Below are 17,973 nucleotides of genomic sequence, written 5' to 3'. Positions count from 1 at the left end.
ATTAAAATTCTTTAGATAGAAATAAACTTCCTTCAATATTTATTGCCTTATTTACCCCAAAATTGCAGACACTTTGATAAATGAAGTAATCGGTTCTAATGTCACTGTGGCTATGAAATGCATTTAAGTGTCTTCTGCTGCTGTAACTTAATATTTCATTTCAGCACATCTATTTCTAAATCACAGGAGGTTTGTTTGATAGACAGAGTGCTGGGGAAAATGCTGTCTTTCTGTCAACACAAATAGCCTGCATTTCAGGACCAGTGTCTACTCTGCAATATTAACTTCATAGGCTTAGATTGTTCACACCCTCTGATTACAGATTCCACTTTTAAGGCATGCCCTCTAATTTCCAAGCATAAAAGTCATAAATGAGCATGCATGGCTTAATAAACAATTTTGTAAATTTTAAGTGATATTTGTTTTTAGGATTTTTAGGATATTTATTGCTAACATGTCTAACAGCTACTTAAAAGCATACTGTGACAATTTGTACAGCCTCACATTCTTGAGTGAATTAATAAGTAAAATGAAGTAATACTGGTATTGACTTCTAGAGAAGAGAACATGTCAGTGGCTCTATGTTTAAGAACGTTGTTTTTTTATTACAGTTCATTTTTGCCTAGCTAAATTTGAGCACTTTTCTCGTAAGTGTACATAAGGCATGAAACCATGTCTTGAAGAAACTCTCAATCCCCTGAAAGCAGGTGTGGCAAATGGACTGCCACCTGCTAGGAGTAGATAGTGCCGCAGTGGAGATACAAGTATGGGGTTTTGAGTGTTTGAGAGTGGAATGCATGTTAATTCCTACCCTGAAGATAATAAGACCTCATTTAATGACTTACTTTATTTGATTGAAATGTTAACCTAAAATAGTTGGCAAATGTATTTTCTGGTGGTAGCATCTCACTCTGATGCTCATTACTTTTACATTTTCTGTTTTAGAGACGGCCAAGCCGATGGCCCGCGATGAAGTTTAGAAGAGGTTCAGGTCATCCTGCCTACGCTGAAGTGGAACCAGTTGGAGAGAAAGAAGGTTTTATTGTATCAGAGCAGTGCTAAAATTTCTAGGACAGAATGGCACCAGTACTGGCTTACAGGTGTTAGGACTAAAATTTTGCTTATACCTTTAAGACACACACACACACACACACACACACACATACACACACACACACACACACAGAGGAACCCTAAGCTGCTGTAGCCTGAAGGGGACGAGATTTCTGGACAAACCCAGCCCAGAAAGGGTGAAAGAAAATCTAAAACTTGTACAAGACACCATGTACACTGAACATATAATTCCCTAGCGGGATGACTTCCATAGTTCACTTAGAACATCTCCTGTGGATTGACCAGACGTGTGACAAGATTACAATGCTTTTCGCTTAGGTGCAGGGTTGCAAAGGGATCGAGAACAAAATAATAATAAAGCTTTAGTTCACAAGGGATCTACACCTTTGGTTCAAATGTTCTTCTCTGACGTCTCAAAGATAACCATGTTCCAAAGCCTGAACCCTTACACTTGAAAGAGCAGTGATGACTGTTTCAAGATTACTGACAATAATAGCTCACATGGGAACAAAACCAAACACAAACTAAGAGATTTTCTATCTTTTCCAAACAGACCTTTGGCAAAAGGAATGTGTTTTTCTTCTCTAGATCCAACTGTTCCAACAAGTCCATTGCTTTATGGGATGAATTTTTCATCTGTACAGGAGGTTCAAACTATGCCTGCCTTTTCCTTGGTAATGAATACCCTGTTTATAATCTGTGAGAAAATTTCTGAACTTTTAATTGAGGATTAGGAAGGAGAGGGTAGCAAATGAGGCTTTCCATTATCCTGCCTCACAATAAAGCATCTGATTTGCTTTAAGAAATTTACCTCTATTTCCCACCTATGAAGTCCCATGAAGCCAAAGTTGCTCTTCGCTGATGCAAACAAAAGGAAATAATTAAAAGAGTTCTTTGGTCATGTTTGAGACAAAAATATTAAGGGATTATAAATATCTGGGTTTTTAAAATGTGTTGCCATTGCTGTACAAAAAGCCCATTTCATTGTCTACCAAGCCATTCAAGTTAGCACATCCCTGGTGATAAACAGAATGAAAGAACCCTGCTGGATCATACAGTAAATTTTCTTTGAAGCACATAGTAGTTACATAAATATATATAAATATATTTTTGTTTATAACTAACACAAGGCAGGCTCTTGTGACTCTTAAGAGTGCATTTGTCATCAAGACAAAACAAATGCAAGATGCATCACTGCATTACTTCCATAGAGTTGTAAAATAATCGTTAATATTAGAATATTTTTATGTCACTTAGCAAAAATGGTTCAGTTAGCTGCTGCATTCATCATTTTCCTAGCTACCTGATCTACTCTTTCATTCATGTCAACCCCTTCCCTCCTTGGCTAACTGAAGCAGATGCAAAATGCTCTGTAGATGGAGCTGCCATTGGCTTTTGATCACCATCCACATTTGGAAAATTCACCACAAAGGAAGAAAGGAAAGGCATCACTTGAGGAGGAAAGTGGTTAATATAGATTTTGAGCAAATAAAGTTTAAATTCAGGTGCTGTGTGTATAATTTCATCAACTTCCAGACCCATGACATTTTTACATTCTGTGCCAAGAAAATTGTTGGTTCTTATAAGGTATGGTGTTCAACATTTGCAGGTACAGGTCTCAGAAACAGAAATATCTCAAAAATAGCACTTTATTCACAGCTTAGAATCTGTATACAATGTCTGCATTGGACAGCGTCAATCAACTAACAGAATGTCGCATGTCTACTTCATCATCACAATTGTCTGACAAAAACAAGTGCTGTTTTCTGACACATGTATTTTACTTTACATTTTTTAAGTATCTGATGAGTGGTAACTTTTTCCTAGCCTATTTTGTTAATTAATAATGGGAAAAAATGGAAAATCAAGGTGACTGAAGGATGTGATGACAATCTCTACTGTCGCTACACTTGGTTTATATGAAATATCCTAACTCGTTCTTGTGGAATAAGTTTGGTCAGATAGCAATAATCAAATGACTTGCCAATGTAACTGGTGCAACTGGTATTCTATAAATACAAAAGGAACACATGGATGACTTCCTTTTAGGATAAGATCATGCTTCTTCCATGAGCTTTTGCAAGAGGTGTGGCTTCCAACACTAATTGATTGGTAGTTAAATAAATGTCTTACATACACAACTCCTTTAAAAAACAATGCTGTCCTTCCACCCTTCAGAACTGATCTTTCATTTGAGATTTGAAAGAATTGATTGTTCTGTTGAGATAAATAAATCTCCTGAATTGGTCAGTGAACTAAAGCAACAAGTAAAAAGGGAAAATTTTTTGGAAGCAAAAAGACTGCTGAAGTCTGAGAACACTTCCTAAGAGAACTAAGAGTTAAAAGTGTTGAAAAGGCTGAATCCCTTTCTTTTCATGAAATTTGTACTGCTGCTTTTTTCTTGGAACCCATTTATTGTGAAAGAAGGGCAAATACACAGTTCACTGAATTGGTCAGTGAACTAAAGCAACAAGTAAAAAGGGAAAATTTTTTGGAAGCAAAAAGACTGCTAAAGTCTGGGGATACTTCCTAAGAGAACTAAGAGTTAAAAGTGTTGAAAAGGCTGAATCCCTTTCTTTTCATGAAACTTTCACGAAATTTGTACTGCTGCTTTTCTCTTGGAACCTATTTGTTGTAAAAGAAGGGCAAATACACAGCTTCTGTGATTTTCAAAATGAACACCAATGCTTTGAACTTCAAGCATATTTTGTATTAGAGAGGGTCACATATGTCCATTCCTCAGTGAGAAAGAATAACAACAATTTAAAAATAAGAATAACACTGGGAGAAATCAGGTAAATGGTGCTACAGAGGAAGTTACTTATTTTACTTTATTTGTAAAAAGAATAGTCAGTGATTGAAGGTATTAAAAATCAAGGAAAAAATATGTATGCCAACCAGATGGTATGGACCATAATGTGGTTTGTTTATGAAGTCTTCAAACCTTAAGATATACTAACAATAACAAAACTAAAGATAAATGATAAGTTACAACTGACCGTAATTATTTTGTTTCAGGCATTTGCTAATCTCTCATATGTATTATCTAGAGTGGGACCATCCAATACTGTATCCACTAGCTAGACATGCTAGTAAATTTTAAATTAACTAATAATAAACAAAATTTTAAATTTTGATTAAATAAACAAAATTTCAGCCACACTAGTTACATTTCAAGTGCTCCATAGCCACACATGGCTCATGGCTACTTAGTTGGACCATATGGAACAATTCCATTGTGGCAGAAAATTCTATTGGAAAGTACTCTAAAGATGTTACTTTCAAATTTTTTGCACTTGAAGAAAAGTTAGGAGGAAAGAAAGATTTGTTAGTTTTTATACACATCCAAGCATTTTTTTTAAATCTCAGAGACCCCATAAAGCAATGAATAGAATATCAGCTGACATGGTTTTGAATCTCCACTATGGCATCTTGAGAAAATCACTTACACCTCCACGAGTCTCAATTTGCAATTTTGGAAAATTAAAATATTTTGTCCTTTCTTCCTTGCAAAATTATTATGCAGACTGATCAAATATGCACAGATGTACAGATTTTGAAAACACATGTCTGTGTAATCAGTCCAAGCAGAGAGCACATCTGCAGGTCCAGTGCCAGCAGAAAATCGGATTCAAAGGAAGGCTCATCCATCACTCCAAAAAGCAAACAAAGACCATTCACTCAGTACATTCTTGAAAGAGTGTCAAATGAGAATGCATTCAGAGCACACAGCAGAATTGCATAAATTCCTTCTTGATCATCTCTAATATTTGCTCCACATGACATCCATCCTACACCTCTCCTCTCCCACACCAAAATTGTCTCTATGCATTCTTTACCTGGCTGGGTTATTGTCAAGTGGAGTCTCTTAGCTTCTCTTGACTTTCTGATTTCCCATTTTATTCTTTACAGCAAAAGGAAGCCCAGGACCTGACCAAAAGTCTTCTCTTTAGAAGACAGTGCTACAAACATAAATAATTTTGTATTTATTTTATCCCTGAAACACAAATGTAAGGGGTCGTATGATATTAAAATCTTAAAAATACATGAAGCTTAACTTTAAAGGCACAATTTTATAAATACAGATTATATAAAAGAAATAAAATTACTTTTAATTATGCTAATATTCAGATAATATATATTCTCATTTGCATAACTTAGCAGTTTGAGGCCAAAAAACATTCTTGCTATTTCTTCATGAAGAAATATAAAGCTGATAATGTCCTTTGGAGCTATTGCCCATGCAAAAAAAAAAAGTTTTGCTGGAATCCATGACTTGTTTCAAGAAACTTTAGTGATAGTAAATTAATATTTAAGACTAACTGAAAACAGACTCTATGTCTGTGGTATGTTCCTCCTGTGAAATGTTCTGTAGTTTTTAATTCCTTCAGAGTTTTTCTGGATGCTTTATTACAATGTGTTCCATCAATTCCAAAAGATATTTCTTGCTTTTACGTTCCAACCTCCAGTCTCACTTTAGGCATCAGAGTCTATGTGACAGCATTGTGCAAGGTCATTTCATCTATCTTGTTCATTTTATAGATAAAAAGCCAGAGCCCAAAGAAATATAATAATTTTCCCAGTGTCACAGCTGGAAGTTAAACTCCTAATTAATCATGTTTGTTCTGATTCTTATGAGATACATCTCTTTGTCAGTAATTAAGACAAACCAAGCATGTAAAAGGCACATATCAAAATTAGCTTTATTTACTGCATGAATTATGTACTCTCTCCTGTACTATGGAAGATTAGACCAATCTTCCTCTGCCATGTTGCTGTCTTAAGAATGCCGTTATTTTTACAGCAGCCACTGATTTCAAGTTCTAGTTATTGCACGGTCTTTATTTAGTTTTAAACGCCCCTCTTCTACCTTCCCATCATGGCCATCCTTGTTAGCAGTGTTATTTATCTTTGCCATTGAGACTTTTTCTACTTTTATTTCATTTCTTTCCAAATGTGCTTGAAAACTAATGCTGTTTATTCAAGGTTTTCCTACTATGTTTATAGTCACAATTTTATTTTGTCTTTTAACTACTTGGAAGTTTTTGTCCCAAAAAATGTCTTCTGAGCACATATTATAAGGTCAGGGGTATTATCTATTATATACTTATATAACCTTGTGTTTATAAGGTCAGGGGTATTACCTATTATATACTTATATAACCTTGTGTTTATAAAGCACTTTGCATATTACAGAGCACTTTGTTCATACTTCTATTTGTTCATTCATTGAACCATCCAATCCACTTAACAATGTATTGCACACCTACTGAAACCAAGTTACTCTGGTAGATCTTTTGGTATATAGTGACAAGTATATATACACAGTTCAGGCAAATAAACCAATCATTATAAGACAATAAAACCCTCAAACACAATTTTGCAAGTAAGAAGAATCTAAATAACTCTACCAATTTCCAATCCCACCATTCTATCCTAGTGCGAGAACCATAAAGTATTTGGCCCGAAGAATATTTCTGAAATAGAATCCATCATTGCACAGCTGTGCTATTTGCTTTATTTCAAATGACCTGTTTATTTCATGTATGGGAAGAAAAGTGGGTCAGAGGAAGACTTTCCAAGTCACTTGCATTCTTACTGAGCAGACACAATAGTGAAAGTTCAATATTTCTGGTTTTGGGTTTTTTTTTTTTTTTTTTGTATTACCAGCATAATTGCTTTAAGGTTTTCAGAAGGACCAATATAACAAAGAAGCATTTGCACTTTAGGGGTGTGTGGTTGTTAGGTCACGTGTCAGACCTTCTTGGGTTTTCTCAGTCTCAGCACAATTGATATTTTTGGCCTGATAATTCTTCATTGGGATTGGAGGAATTGGTTGTGTACGTCGTGGTGTATTTTATTCTTTTGTGCCTTCTATAGGCCAGACAGTAACATCCTCACCCCCATCCCTTTGTACTGTGGCAACTACAGATGTTTTCAGACATTGCCAATGTCCCTGGAGTAAAGAGGGGAGGTTGTCAAAATCTCCCCTGGTATTATCTAGTGAGAAAAATATGCCTGATGTCAATTTTTGTCTTTTACTTTTCATTTAATCTTCATCATAAGTAGATTTCTACTTACAACAATATTTGGAATCATGAACTCTTGAATTAGGCTGCAGAAGTCATGCTGTTCAAATATACCCCAACATCATCCTTATGCATTTCTCCATTTCTTGGTCTAACAGACTGATTGGGAGGAGACTGGAAGGTGGATTATCTCTGGAAATGTGGGAATTGACTGTTTCATAGCTAAAGCAGAGGCTCCTTGGTGACTTGCTTTGCTGCTGTAATCACTGTGGCAGTGATCTTTGCACTCACTGGGGATTTGGCACTGAAGTCATTCAACTTCAGATATTGCTTGTGGAGTTAACTTTTGTCATTTCACCCATCTACAAATCTTGTTCCTTAGTGTTGGTCTCAAAATATGCATAGCAGTTGAAGCTGGCTGCATCAAATTTCAAGTAAATCTGGGTGACCTTTCTGTTTCTATTTTTAATTCCGCTAAGTTTTCTTGTTTGCATCATCAGAATATTCTGTTCTACTACTTAATCAGTTATGGGCTTACAGCAGTTGTGGTAATATTCATTTTTTTTTATATTGTTCTTCTTTGAGGGGAAAAGAAAACATTGTCCCATATAATTGAAAATTGGAAATTTCAGGGTTGGAATGCTTAAGTCTGTCAAGCCAAAGTTTGTAATCACTTGATGTGCCTTATGTCAGATGTCCTACCAGGTGAAGGATTTCCTATGGATTCCCATCCGTTTGTACTTGTGTCTGTTTTGTACCAGTTAGAAAACTTGGTGAAGTTATATGAAGACAATTTCTTAAGAATATTCCAGAATTAATGATAAACTGAAGTAAGCTTTCCCCTACTCTTTTTCTAAAAGACCAGCCCAGACTTTGAAAGCATTCATAATTATTTACTAATATGGGTGCATTATTGAAAATCTTAACTATAAAATCTATAGCTAAAGAATATTGACAAGCACACCAGGGTATGTTTTCATAGGAAGTCATGAAATCTAGAAAACTCCAACTTAAGAGACCCTCAAATGTGTATAAAGTTTCCTCTTCTTCTACTGTCATATCAGCCTACGTGGTACTACTTAAGTTTTTGAATAAGCTGATTGTTTAGCTTCAACTTAAATTGTAATATTTCTGCCTAATTATTGTCTGGCATAACTTTTATACCATTCAGTGTCCATTGTTTTCATAAGAATTATTGCAAAGAAACAGGATGATAACTATTAAAGCAAAAATCACATAATTTCTTGAGCAAATTTCCATAAAAATTTTATAAAAGTTATCATTGTCTTAATAATACATTCATTATGAATGATCAAATTATATCTAGTTGAGTAAAATGCACAAAAGTTGTTATTATAAATTCATTTGTAACTCATTGTCAATGCTGAAAGATGGTTTGTTAGTTTAAATCCAACATAAAAGGCTGTAAAAATTAAATGCAAATGACAAGCTGATATCAGATTTATCTAATTTCCAAGATGTATTAACATTTGATAATTCCTCAAAAACAATCCTTTCCTAATGCAATGGAGTAGAAGTTTTTGACTTGGCAGGTAGCAATATCATATTCATTTTTATTTTAGTTGAAAGATCTCAAAGATTTCTACCTGTCCCAATGGGGTTTGGAGGTTTTTTTTTTTGAAACAGGCTCTTATTGTTTGTGCAGACTAGCCTTGAACTCACTATAACATCCAGGCTTGCCTGTAATTCACAATCTTCTTGCTTTAGCCTCTGAATGCTAGGATTAGAGGAATGTGCCACCACATCCAGCTTGGAGTTTGGAATTGTAACATCAATCTCTCTTATCCCTAGCATTACAAAAATATATACTCATGATGAAATTGAAGTGTCACTCATTGATCATGCAGAGGCTACTTTTTGTGCCTATCAAACAAATAAGAAACATGAAACTAATTCTAGAAGTTTGCTACCTTGGAGGTGGTATAAACATAGCAGTGGGGTGAATGGATTTGTAGAAAAAAAGAAAACCTAAATGGACTATCAGACAGTTTGCAAATTCTTCAAAGCAGAGTTCAAATAATTATTCAATGAAGTTCAGCCCAATTAGGTCATCCAGGCACTAGAGCACAGATTCTTCAAGAGATGCTAACAGATGTATAACATACACAAGATACAGGATGTGCCCAATTCGCATAAAACTCAGCCACCATCTGTTTACCTCTTCTAGGGCATCGATCTTAAGACCCTTGCTCTAGGGAATTGGATGACTTCCAGTCAGGTAATGACCAAAAAGTGTCTTTCCATTTATGTCCTTCTGACTCAAAAAGCATGCCCATATTCTTTGGTTCCTTTTGTTAACCAATGACTATGAGCCAGTCAATCACACAAAGGCAACAAAATAAAATAAAGATAATTTTCCTAAGGAATAGATAAGAAAGGGCTCTTTCATCTATGGTTCCAAAATGGACCTCTGTGAATTTTGACCATTGCAAGACCCAAACCCTACTGATATTGTCTAGATATTGTGATGACATCTATATAACCATTTTAAAGGTTTCTCAAACAAAGACATGTTCAGATTGCCATATGTATAGCAAAGAAATAAAACCTCAAGTGTCTTCTACCAGGTTCCTCTGAAAATAACATTAAGAGAAATCAGAGCTTCCCTTACAAAAAATATTAAAATCCTTTTAAGGAAATCAATTAAGCATCTTTTGACAATGACATCTTGTGTATAGCATAACTCAGTCTTGAGGCCCTGGCTTAGAAAGGGAGCAAGTCTTTTCATTGGTTAGTCAAAACAAATCTCTCATTTGCCTGATTTGAGGCATTTGAACAGGACCTGGGAAGTACATTATTTCCAAGGGAAAAAAAGAGGCAGTCTTTTTGTATGCCAGCTGGGATCATGGGAACTTCAAATGCCAGGAATTTACTGCTGTTTCTGGTAATTCTGCTTGTAGTCGTTTGAAATGTTGAAGGGTGAAAAGAGAAAAAGTTGAGCACTCAGGGAGGGGCGGGGGTGCTGCCCATGTTTTCTGCCAATTTCACCAGTGCACAGAATATTTGTAATGCATTTTGAAGTGGATATAATTGTACCCTTTGTCACAATCACAAAGCTCACTGTGGTGCTGTGTAAAGCGAACACTGAGCAAAATCTGACCCTTTAAATCCAGTCAATCTCAAACAAAAGGAAAGATTGTATGGGTGAACACAGTCCATTGCCAGTGCATTTCTCACCATTTTCAAAAGCCCTGTGTGTCCAACCAAGGATGAGTCTTTCAGGTGAAAGTTAATTTTGCAAAGGTTTTTCCAAAGCTTGATTAGTACAGGGCTTGAAAAACTGAATTTCTTCCATTCTGAATTTCTTCCATTCCTCTGGGTACCATTCCTATTTCCTCTGCCATGTCAATGAGACATTCCAAGGCTGCCTTCTGTCAGGCCAAAATTATACTCACATACTTCACAATGACCTTACATGGACATACCTGAGCCTGCAAATGTAAAAATGATTGTATCTGACTTTGCACTGATGGTGTCTGAGAGCAAAACAATTGTAACCTCAATTGGAATCCTTTGTTCAAATTCAATAATTCAGATGTTGCATACTTCTGCAAGTTTCCTGGTTACTTTCACCATAAGATGACTTAGCTAAGTTTGAATGTATTTTCTTACAGTCTATTAATTTGCCATCTACCTTTTAACTGGGAATCGTGATGATTGCAATAATTCATTAATGCTATCTTCACAGTTTCTTATACCAAGATTTTCTGCAATTCTTCTAGTTCTGCATACTGTGGAGCAGGGGGCAGTCTTTTTCCCCAGCATAATTTGATTAGAAACCCAGTATCTTGACTGTCACAATGACACAATACATCTTTTAAGATGTGAAAGCTGATGGTGACCAAATGTGACCCATGTTCTTGCTATTGATTGCTATTTTCAGAATTAAACCATGTTTTTTTCACTTTCAGTTGGAATCAACAGTTTGGGATTTTAGAAGGGGGAGGAGGGAGCTGTTTGTGTAATACTGCTGTCATGTTTGGTTACATATTAAAAACAACAAATGAGCATTTTGTTTTAATTTCTTAAATATTCTCATCCGTGAATTTCAGCACCTTTTCACTTTCTTTTGTCTGTTAATTTTCAAAACATTTTACCTATTGTGAAAGAAACTGTGTTATGGAGCCCACAGCCATCAGGCTGATGGCACAAGGGATAATCCTCTTGTTCTAAACCTGCCCTGGTGTGGGGACTGATACCAACTAGAGAAATTCGTAGAAAACAAAGGATGCAGGATGTCTTAGCATGCAACTGGGTGGAGCCTTCTTTTACTGTTCCTAACCACAGCACTTGAGTGTTAAATTCTCCTACATCAGACAAATGGGAGTTTAGTGGTCACTAGAGCTGGAATAAGCACAAGTGCTTCATTTCAGCTCTTGCCTCCATCGCCCGTCTTACTTTTTGACCTCCTCTTCTTTTCCAAATGAGTTCACAAAGGTTCTCTATTAATTTCACCCCGTTTTCCAAACTAGAAATGATTGTATCTACTTCTCAGGTGCTGTTGGATGTGTGCCTCAGGTAATTTTTGTGCAGTGTGTGAAGTGAGAGGTTTCAAATTGCAAAAACTTCTATTTCTTAATCCACCATTCTTGAACTGTCCTTTTAACACCACCAAGTACACATAGGCCTAGACCCAAGATTGAGAAAGAGAAAACACCTGAAGCTTTCAGAAATTCCAGGTAGTAGCAGTCACCTGAGCAACTGCTCTGGGGAATTCAATTATGATTTTTTTTTTAATCTTAACTTCTGTATGGATCTTTTGGACTGTATTGATTTAACTTTGATATCATGCAGTAAATTCAGAACTTCAATTTTACATGGTGTGGATTGTCTTTATGTTGCTAAAAAGGGAAAATTATTAATGTAAATCATGCAACTTTCCCTGAAAAGAGAGAAATATTGCACTAATGTTTTAAAAATCCATTTACTATGTGCCATTTCTTTAAACAATGCAGTAGAAATGAACCTGAGTAATATATGTTTAAAAAACAATGATGCTAATGATGATCAAACAACTTTTAATTTAGCTGTAGATCTATCTGTTATAAATCTGTTTATCTCTTGACTGGTCCACTCTTCCAAACCACTATTTTCAGAATCAAGACTCTTATGTGCAATTTGGATTTTTTTCTTCTGGGTTTATTTTCACAAACATTTGTTAAAAGGCTAGGGTTGTGGCTCAAGTGATAGAGCACCTGCCTATCAAGTGCAAGGCCCTGAGTTCAAACTCCATTACCATCAAAGAAAAATTTACATTTGTTAAATAACTGCTCTGTGCTCAGCAGTATATAAGGAAGGAATGAAGGAAGGGAGGGACAGAGGGAGGCAGGAAGGAAAGGAAGGAAGGGAGGAAAGGAAAGAGGGAAGGAAGGAAAGTAGGAAGGAAATAAGTGACATGTTATTGCTTTCAATTATGCTACAGTGCAGTGGAGGAAACAAACTTTCCTTTTTAATTTGGTTAAACCTAGGATTATATGTCCTATAATAAAAATATGTACACAGCACAGGGAAGTCACAAGACAGAAAGGTTGATTCTGTATGGAAAAGATCAGGAGCTTTCATCAAGTAAGCAATATTTCACCTTGAACTTGATCTTATCAGCTAAATAGGTCTTCACCAGGCACAGTTATACCACAGAAAACATAGGCCATGAGCAAAGGAACTAATTGCAGCAGAGTGACTTGAGCAAGCAACAAGGAATGAGGGCTAGAGAGAAGTTAACACCAGAGAGTTAAACTCTTGAAGATGTCTCTAACCTTAGAATTTACCTTCAAAGCAATAGGTGGTTCAAAGAAAGGCTTTGAGCCAAAGCTGTGATAGAGCCCAAGCTCTTTGAGAAAGCTCTCCCAGTAAGCACAGTGATGGATGAATTACAAGGGACAAACCTGGCAGTTCTGGATATGACTGCTTAAATCTGTCTGCTGCAGCATGACTTCTGTTCCCTTGGCTTCTTCACTCTATCATCATGGGTTTAGCCCTCTACTAACAAAACTCAAGCCCATGGCACATGTGACATAACCTCCTCCCCACTCAGCCACCCCTTCCAGCACCTTATGTATTTCCTTTCCTTCCTGATCAACACACAACAGTTTAACAGCTTGTCATGTGAAATCAACCAGACCTGCCCTGGTTTGCTTATCCTGGGCACAATTCCCATTTTTATTTTCTAAAAACTCAGGATGACCCAGACAACTAACATTTCTGAGGTGGAGATTAACTTTCCTCTATGATGATAAAACAGGGAACAGCACATACTGTCAATTTCTCTCTGGTCACTGTAAACATAATTAATAAATTACTTGAGGTTTGAATGGAGAATATTTGGGTAAAAAGGTTTGAATTTAAGATGAGTTTTCTGAAATAAATAAGCTAACAATTTTTTTCTTTTTAATGTTAGTATTTAACCATCAGGCTGTCCTTAGAATTAATGAATTAAGAAGTGCCCAGTCAGGAGTGTCTGTGGTTATTATGAAGCTCAAAAATCTGAATTAAATCAGGAATTGCAAAGATCAAAGTGTTCCGCGTTGAGATGAGGAACAGGTTTGGAAGCATCCACCATGAAGACAGTAAATGTCTACAAAGGGCAGAACTAGACTTCAGATCCAGGGGATATCAGAATATCAACACTGACAGACACTAAAGACAAAGTCTCCAAGATCCTAGACAGCAAGAGGCTTTCAAAGAATGAAATCCAACTGCTTCTGAATTACTTGAGAGCAGGGAAGCAGATAAACACCTGATTTAGTCATCTGGGAAACAATGAAGATGTCAGTAATAAAGGAGGCCAACTGGCTCCCATGACCCTTGCTCTATGTTTAAAGACCACAGCCTTGTAGTTCGAGTGCATTTGTGCTGTGTGCCAGGGAGTGTGACTTGTGCCTTGGAGATGCAAGGAATCATACAACTAATAGACTGATAGTCTGTTACCCTCCTGCAGGCTCCCATTTACAGGGAGCCAGGTTTCAGACACGCTCTCCACTTCCCTGGGGTGTTGCGTGAAGACAGGAAGGGAAGGTTACATGGCACAAGTAGAGAAAAGATTCCTTCCTGCATGGACACTGATTTCCCAGATCCAGGCATGGGGAGTTAAGTGTAATCTATGTGTCTGCTTCCTTAAGTCTAAATGTAGTACAATTGTAGCATTTTTTTTGAAATTTCAAAAATATGTCAAAGAAAAAACAATAAGAAAATCACAGAGTTTGCAACTGTAGAATATGTAGAAACGCCACCTTCTACCTAGTGATAGGCTTAGTATTTTCTGTGAGTTGCTATCACTTTGAAGATAAACAGATACACTTGGCCTTCCAGAGTAAGTACACTTTAGAAATGCCAACATCTCTTGATAAATGTTAATTGACCTCTTTTAATGTGCATTACTCTAATATCTCCAGCAAGCTTTATTTACAGCTTTTGAACTTCTACCAGATAGTAATGCTGACATTTTTAATGGTGAACTTCACAGTTATTTTAGGGCTGCGAATCATATCAGGCTATTATTTTCCTCAGAATTTCTTTGTACAATTACAATTTAAATATTTTTTTATTTCCAAAAGGATTCATTGTGGCATGAACCTTGATAGAATTTGAAGCAAATTTCTCCTGCTGGAATTTGGCTGTAAGCCTAAAGATGGGCTGCATAAATTATTCTAAATACCATAGGACTTTGAATTTTATTTCTCTCTAGAATGTTTTAAAACTCCATCAGGATGCCTTGAAGTGAGATACTGAACAAGCAAGAGGACACTGCAAAAAAGAGAAATTGTGACTTGCAAAAAAAGAATCATCCCTATTGTAAAATGGTGTTACTTGGAATTTAATTAGATGTCAACTTGGTCTTATTTGAACAAGACCAGATCCCAATAGGTTAAATAGCAATAGGGTGAATAAAATAGGAACACTGTGTTAGAAAAGTGAAAATCAGAGCTCTGCTCTCCTAGGAGGCTCCCAGTCACCTACAATGCGATGACCTGTGGCACAGGGGCTGTGTGCAAAAAGGGGAAGGGGTTCATGTGGATTTCCTAGTGTTTTGCTTCATGTCGTGATGTGAAGCTTTACTGAGGCACTGGGATGGGAGTTCATTTACTTCAGCCTGATTACTGTGGTCAGCTTTATTTCCTTACATTAAACCACATCAAATAACTGACGTGGCAGTCAGTGCTCAGAGGCGTAATACATTCAGTGTCCACTAAATCCAGAAGGAAGGTTCAGTGGTGGTTTTTCCCTCATCTCAGAAACATCAGACCAGACCCCCTGGATCATAACAAGCTAACTGGGGAGCATTGTGCTCATATTTACATGTCAGTTACTGAGAAACACTTTCTTTCTCTGCCATAATGTGCAGGGCATGTAACAATTAAGGGGACAAGCTCTGTGACACCATCCACCTGACCTCTCAAGATCCGATCTGTTTATCTGTGAAATGCAGATTACATAGAAGTTACTTTCAAGGACTGCTATGACAAATAAATGCTCTAAAACATTTAGCTTCATGTTCTCCCATAACATCCAATAACAACTGTGCTGTCGTCATTGTCTCCTAGGAAAGAGTCATGCATTTTGGTCCCCAGAATACTGTCTTGGTTCTTAAGAAGATAAATTTAAGGCAAAAAGCAGAGGGGAACAGTTAGCTGGATGAACAGATTGCAAAATAAGCAGTTAAACTAGAAATCACATGGGAAGGAAAGTGCTTCTCTTACAGTTTTCCTACTCATTCTCCCTGTAAATCTCATTTTTCTCCATCAGCTAGGCTAGTATTATTCTTTCCTCATTTTAAGACCTGGAAAGAAAAAAGGAAGGAATTTAAAACCTAAAGTGCTGACAAAATAAATACTAAAACTACCAAACCACAAGTCTATATCAAGAACAAACAATCAATGGCTTATAGAATTTAAAGAAGTACCTACCTTTCCTATTTGTATTCACTTGTATTTTTCTTAGTTTTACAGGAAAACTTTTTATGTGTCTACATCTGATTTCTCAGTGCAAAATGAGGAAAATATTTCTAACATATCTCAAAATAGTTTAAAATATTTATAAGATGTAAAAATGCTTGTGCAAACAAGCTTTATATTCATGGCCTAAGTCGCAGAGCCCTGCCTCTCAAGTGTTTCCACTCAGAACATTTTGATACCAAATGTATGTGGGGGTGGAATATCCCACACTGATCCATTCTCCCACCCTCTGGAAAACCACTGTGTATCTTACCATTCAACTCAATTCTGATAGTGACTACACAGAGTTAACGCAGACCCCACACATTAATAGCTCGTACCCACAAAACTGCCTCCCATTTCAAACACCAATGGCAAGTCTTGGCCACCTGTATTTCTCACCAAACAGCTACAGACTGGGAATCTCTTCCAAGGTTCCCTGTTCAAGTTCAATTTTTTTTTGTCATACTGGGCCTCGAACTCAGGACCTTAACCTTGAGCCACTCCACCAACCCTAATTTTGTGAAGGGTTTTTCAAGATAGGGTCTTGCAGAACTGTTTTCTTGGGCTAGCTTTGAACTGTGATCCTCCTGATCTCTGCCTCTTGAGTAGCTAGGATTACAGGCATGAGCCACTGAGGCCAGCTCATAGAGCTCAGGGAAACAGTTTACTTATAGGTTTATTATAAAAGATACAACTCAAGAAGATATACATAAGGCAAGGTATGGGGGGAAGGGAGCTGCTGTGCTGTCTCTGAGTAGACATCTTCCCAGTGCCTGGATGCATTCACCAATCTAGAGGTTCTCCAAACTCCATCATTTTGGCCTTTGTGTGGAAGTCTCATTACAGAGGCATGATTGATTAAATTGCTGGCCACTGGTGATTAATTCCATCTCTAGCCCCTCCTTTCTTCCTGGAGTTGTATGGTGAATCTGACACTTCCAAGCTTTTAATCACATTACCTATAGGGAGAATGTGCCAAACAGAGCCATATAAGATATCACCCCACGGCAAGGAAACCAAAAGCTAAAATTGTAGGGGATATTGTATATGCAACAAGTAGAGTGGGAATAACTAAGTCTCCTGGCTCCCTGTGGATTAGCTAAAATGATTATGTAATTTGAGGATTATTCTTATTTGTCAGGTAGCTGACCCTGAAACAATTAGGGCAATTGTCTACTGATCTCAAGTGGGATCTCAATAAGGTTAGGGGTGGAGGGTGGACTTAATTGAATTCAAGAAGGGGAACTGACCAGCCTCAGTTCCTCATGCCTGTAACCCTAGCTACTCAGGAGATAGAGATCAGGCGGATCACGGTTTAAAGCCAGTCTGGGCAAATAGTTCATGAAATCCTGTCTCAAAAAAACCCACCACAAATAAGGACTGGTGGAGTGGATCAAGGTGTAGGACCTGAGTGCAAACTTCAGTACTGCAAAAAAAGGGCGGGGGGGTACAAGACAGCATTTAAAACAAAAAAAAGAAAACCAAGTCAAACATGAAGTAGTAAGGATGGTGAGAACTGGTCAGATTGAGACTATATTTGAAACAGGAGCCTGTAGCACTTGATGTAGATATGGGATGTGAGAGAAAGAGACTGAGTATAAAACAATGCAGATGCCAAAAACTTCAAGATGGATAAGACTAGAATGAACAAGTTCATAAGGAAATCTCAGAATCTTTGTTTATAACAATTTGTGTTTGAAATGTCTTTTTGAAAAATAAGACATCTAAGAGAAGTTTTTGAACAGAAAAATGAATTTATGGCTCTGAAGTCAAGAAAGATGTCTGGACTAGAGATATAAATTTGGAAGTGTTTGACATAAATACGGTGGTTAAAGCCATGGAATCCAATGAGCTCATCAAAGAAGTGAAGGTAGACAGAGTAAAATTGTAGTCAAGTGACTGAATACTTGGAGCAC

General features: G+C 36.9%; 1 protein-coding gene across 1 annotated transcript in view; it reads left to right on the top strand.

Annotated features, from left to right (window-relative positions):
• The window catches only part of Plxdc2 (plexin domain containing 2), a 407,828-nt gene extending 396,794 nt beyond the window's left edge, over window positions 1-11,034 (top strand). Inside the window, exon 14 of the mRNA XM_020169269.2 lies at window positions 946-11,034. Within this exon, the coding sequence (XP_020024858.2) occupies window positions 946-1,062 (117 nt within the window). The 3' untranslated portion in view covers window positions 1,063-11,034. The remainder of the gene's footprint in view (window positions 1-945) is intronic.
• Window positions 11,035-17,973: the final 6,939 nt, after the last annotated feature.

The sequence above is a fragment of the Castor canadensis genome, chromosome 15 (genome assembly GCF_047511655.1).
Source record: "Castor canadensis chromosome 15, mCasCan1.hap1v2, whole genome shotgun sequence".
In the NCBI taxonomy this organism is placed as follows: Eukaryota; Metazoa; Chordata; class Mammalia; order Rodentia; family Castoridae; genus Castor; species Castor canadensis.
Note: the sequence above shows the minus strand (reverse complement) of the source record. Positions and strands in the feature narration are given on the sequence as shown.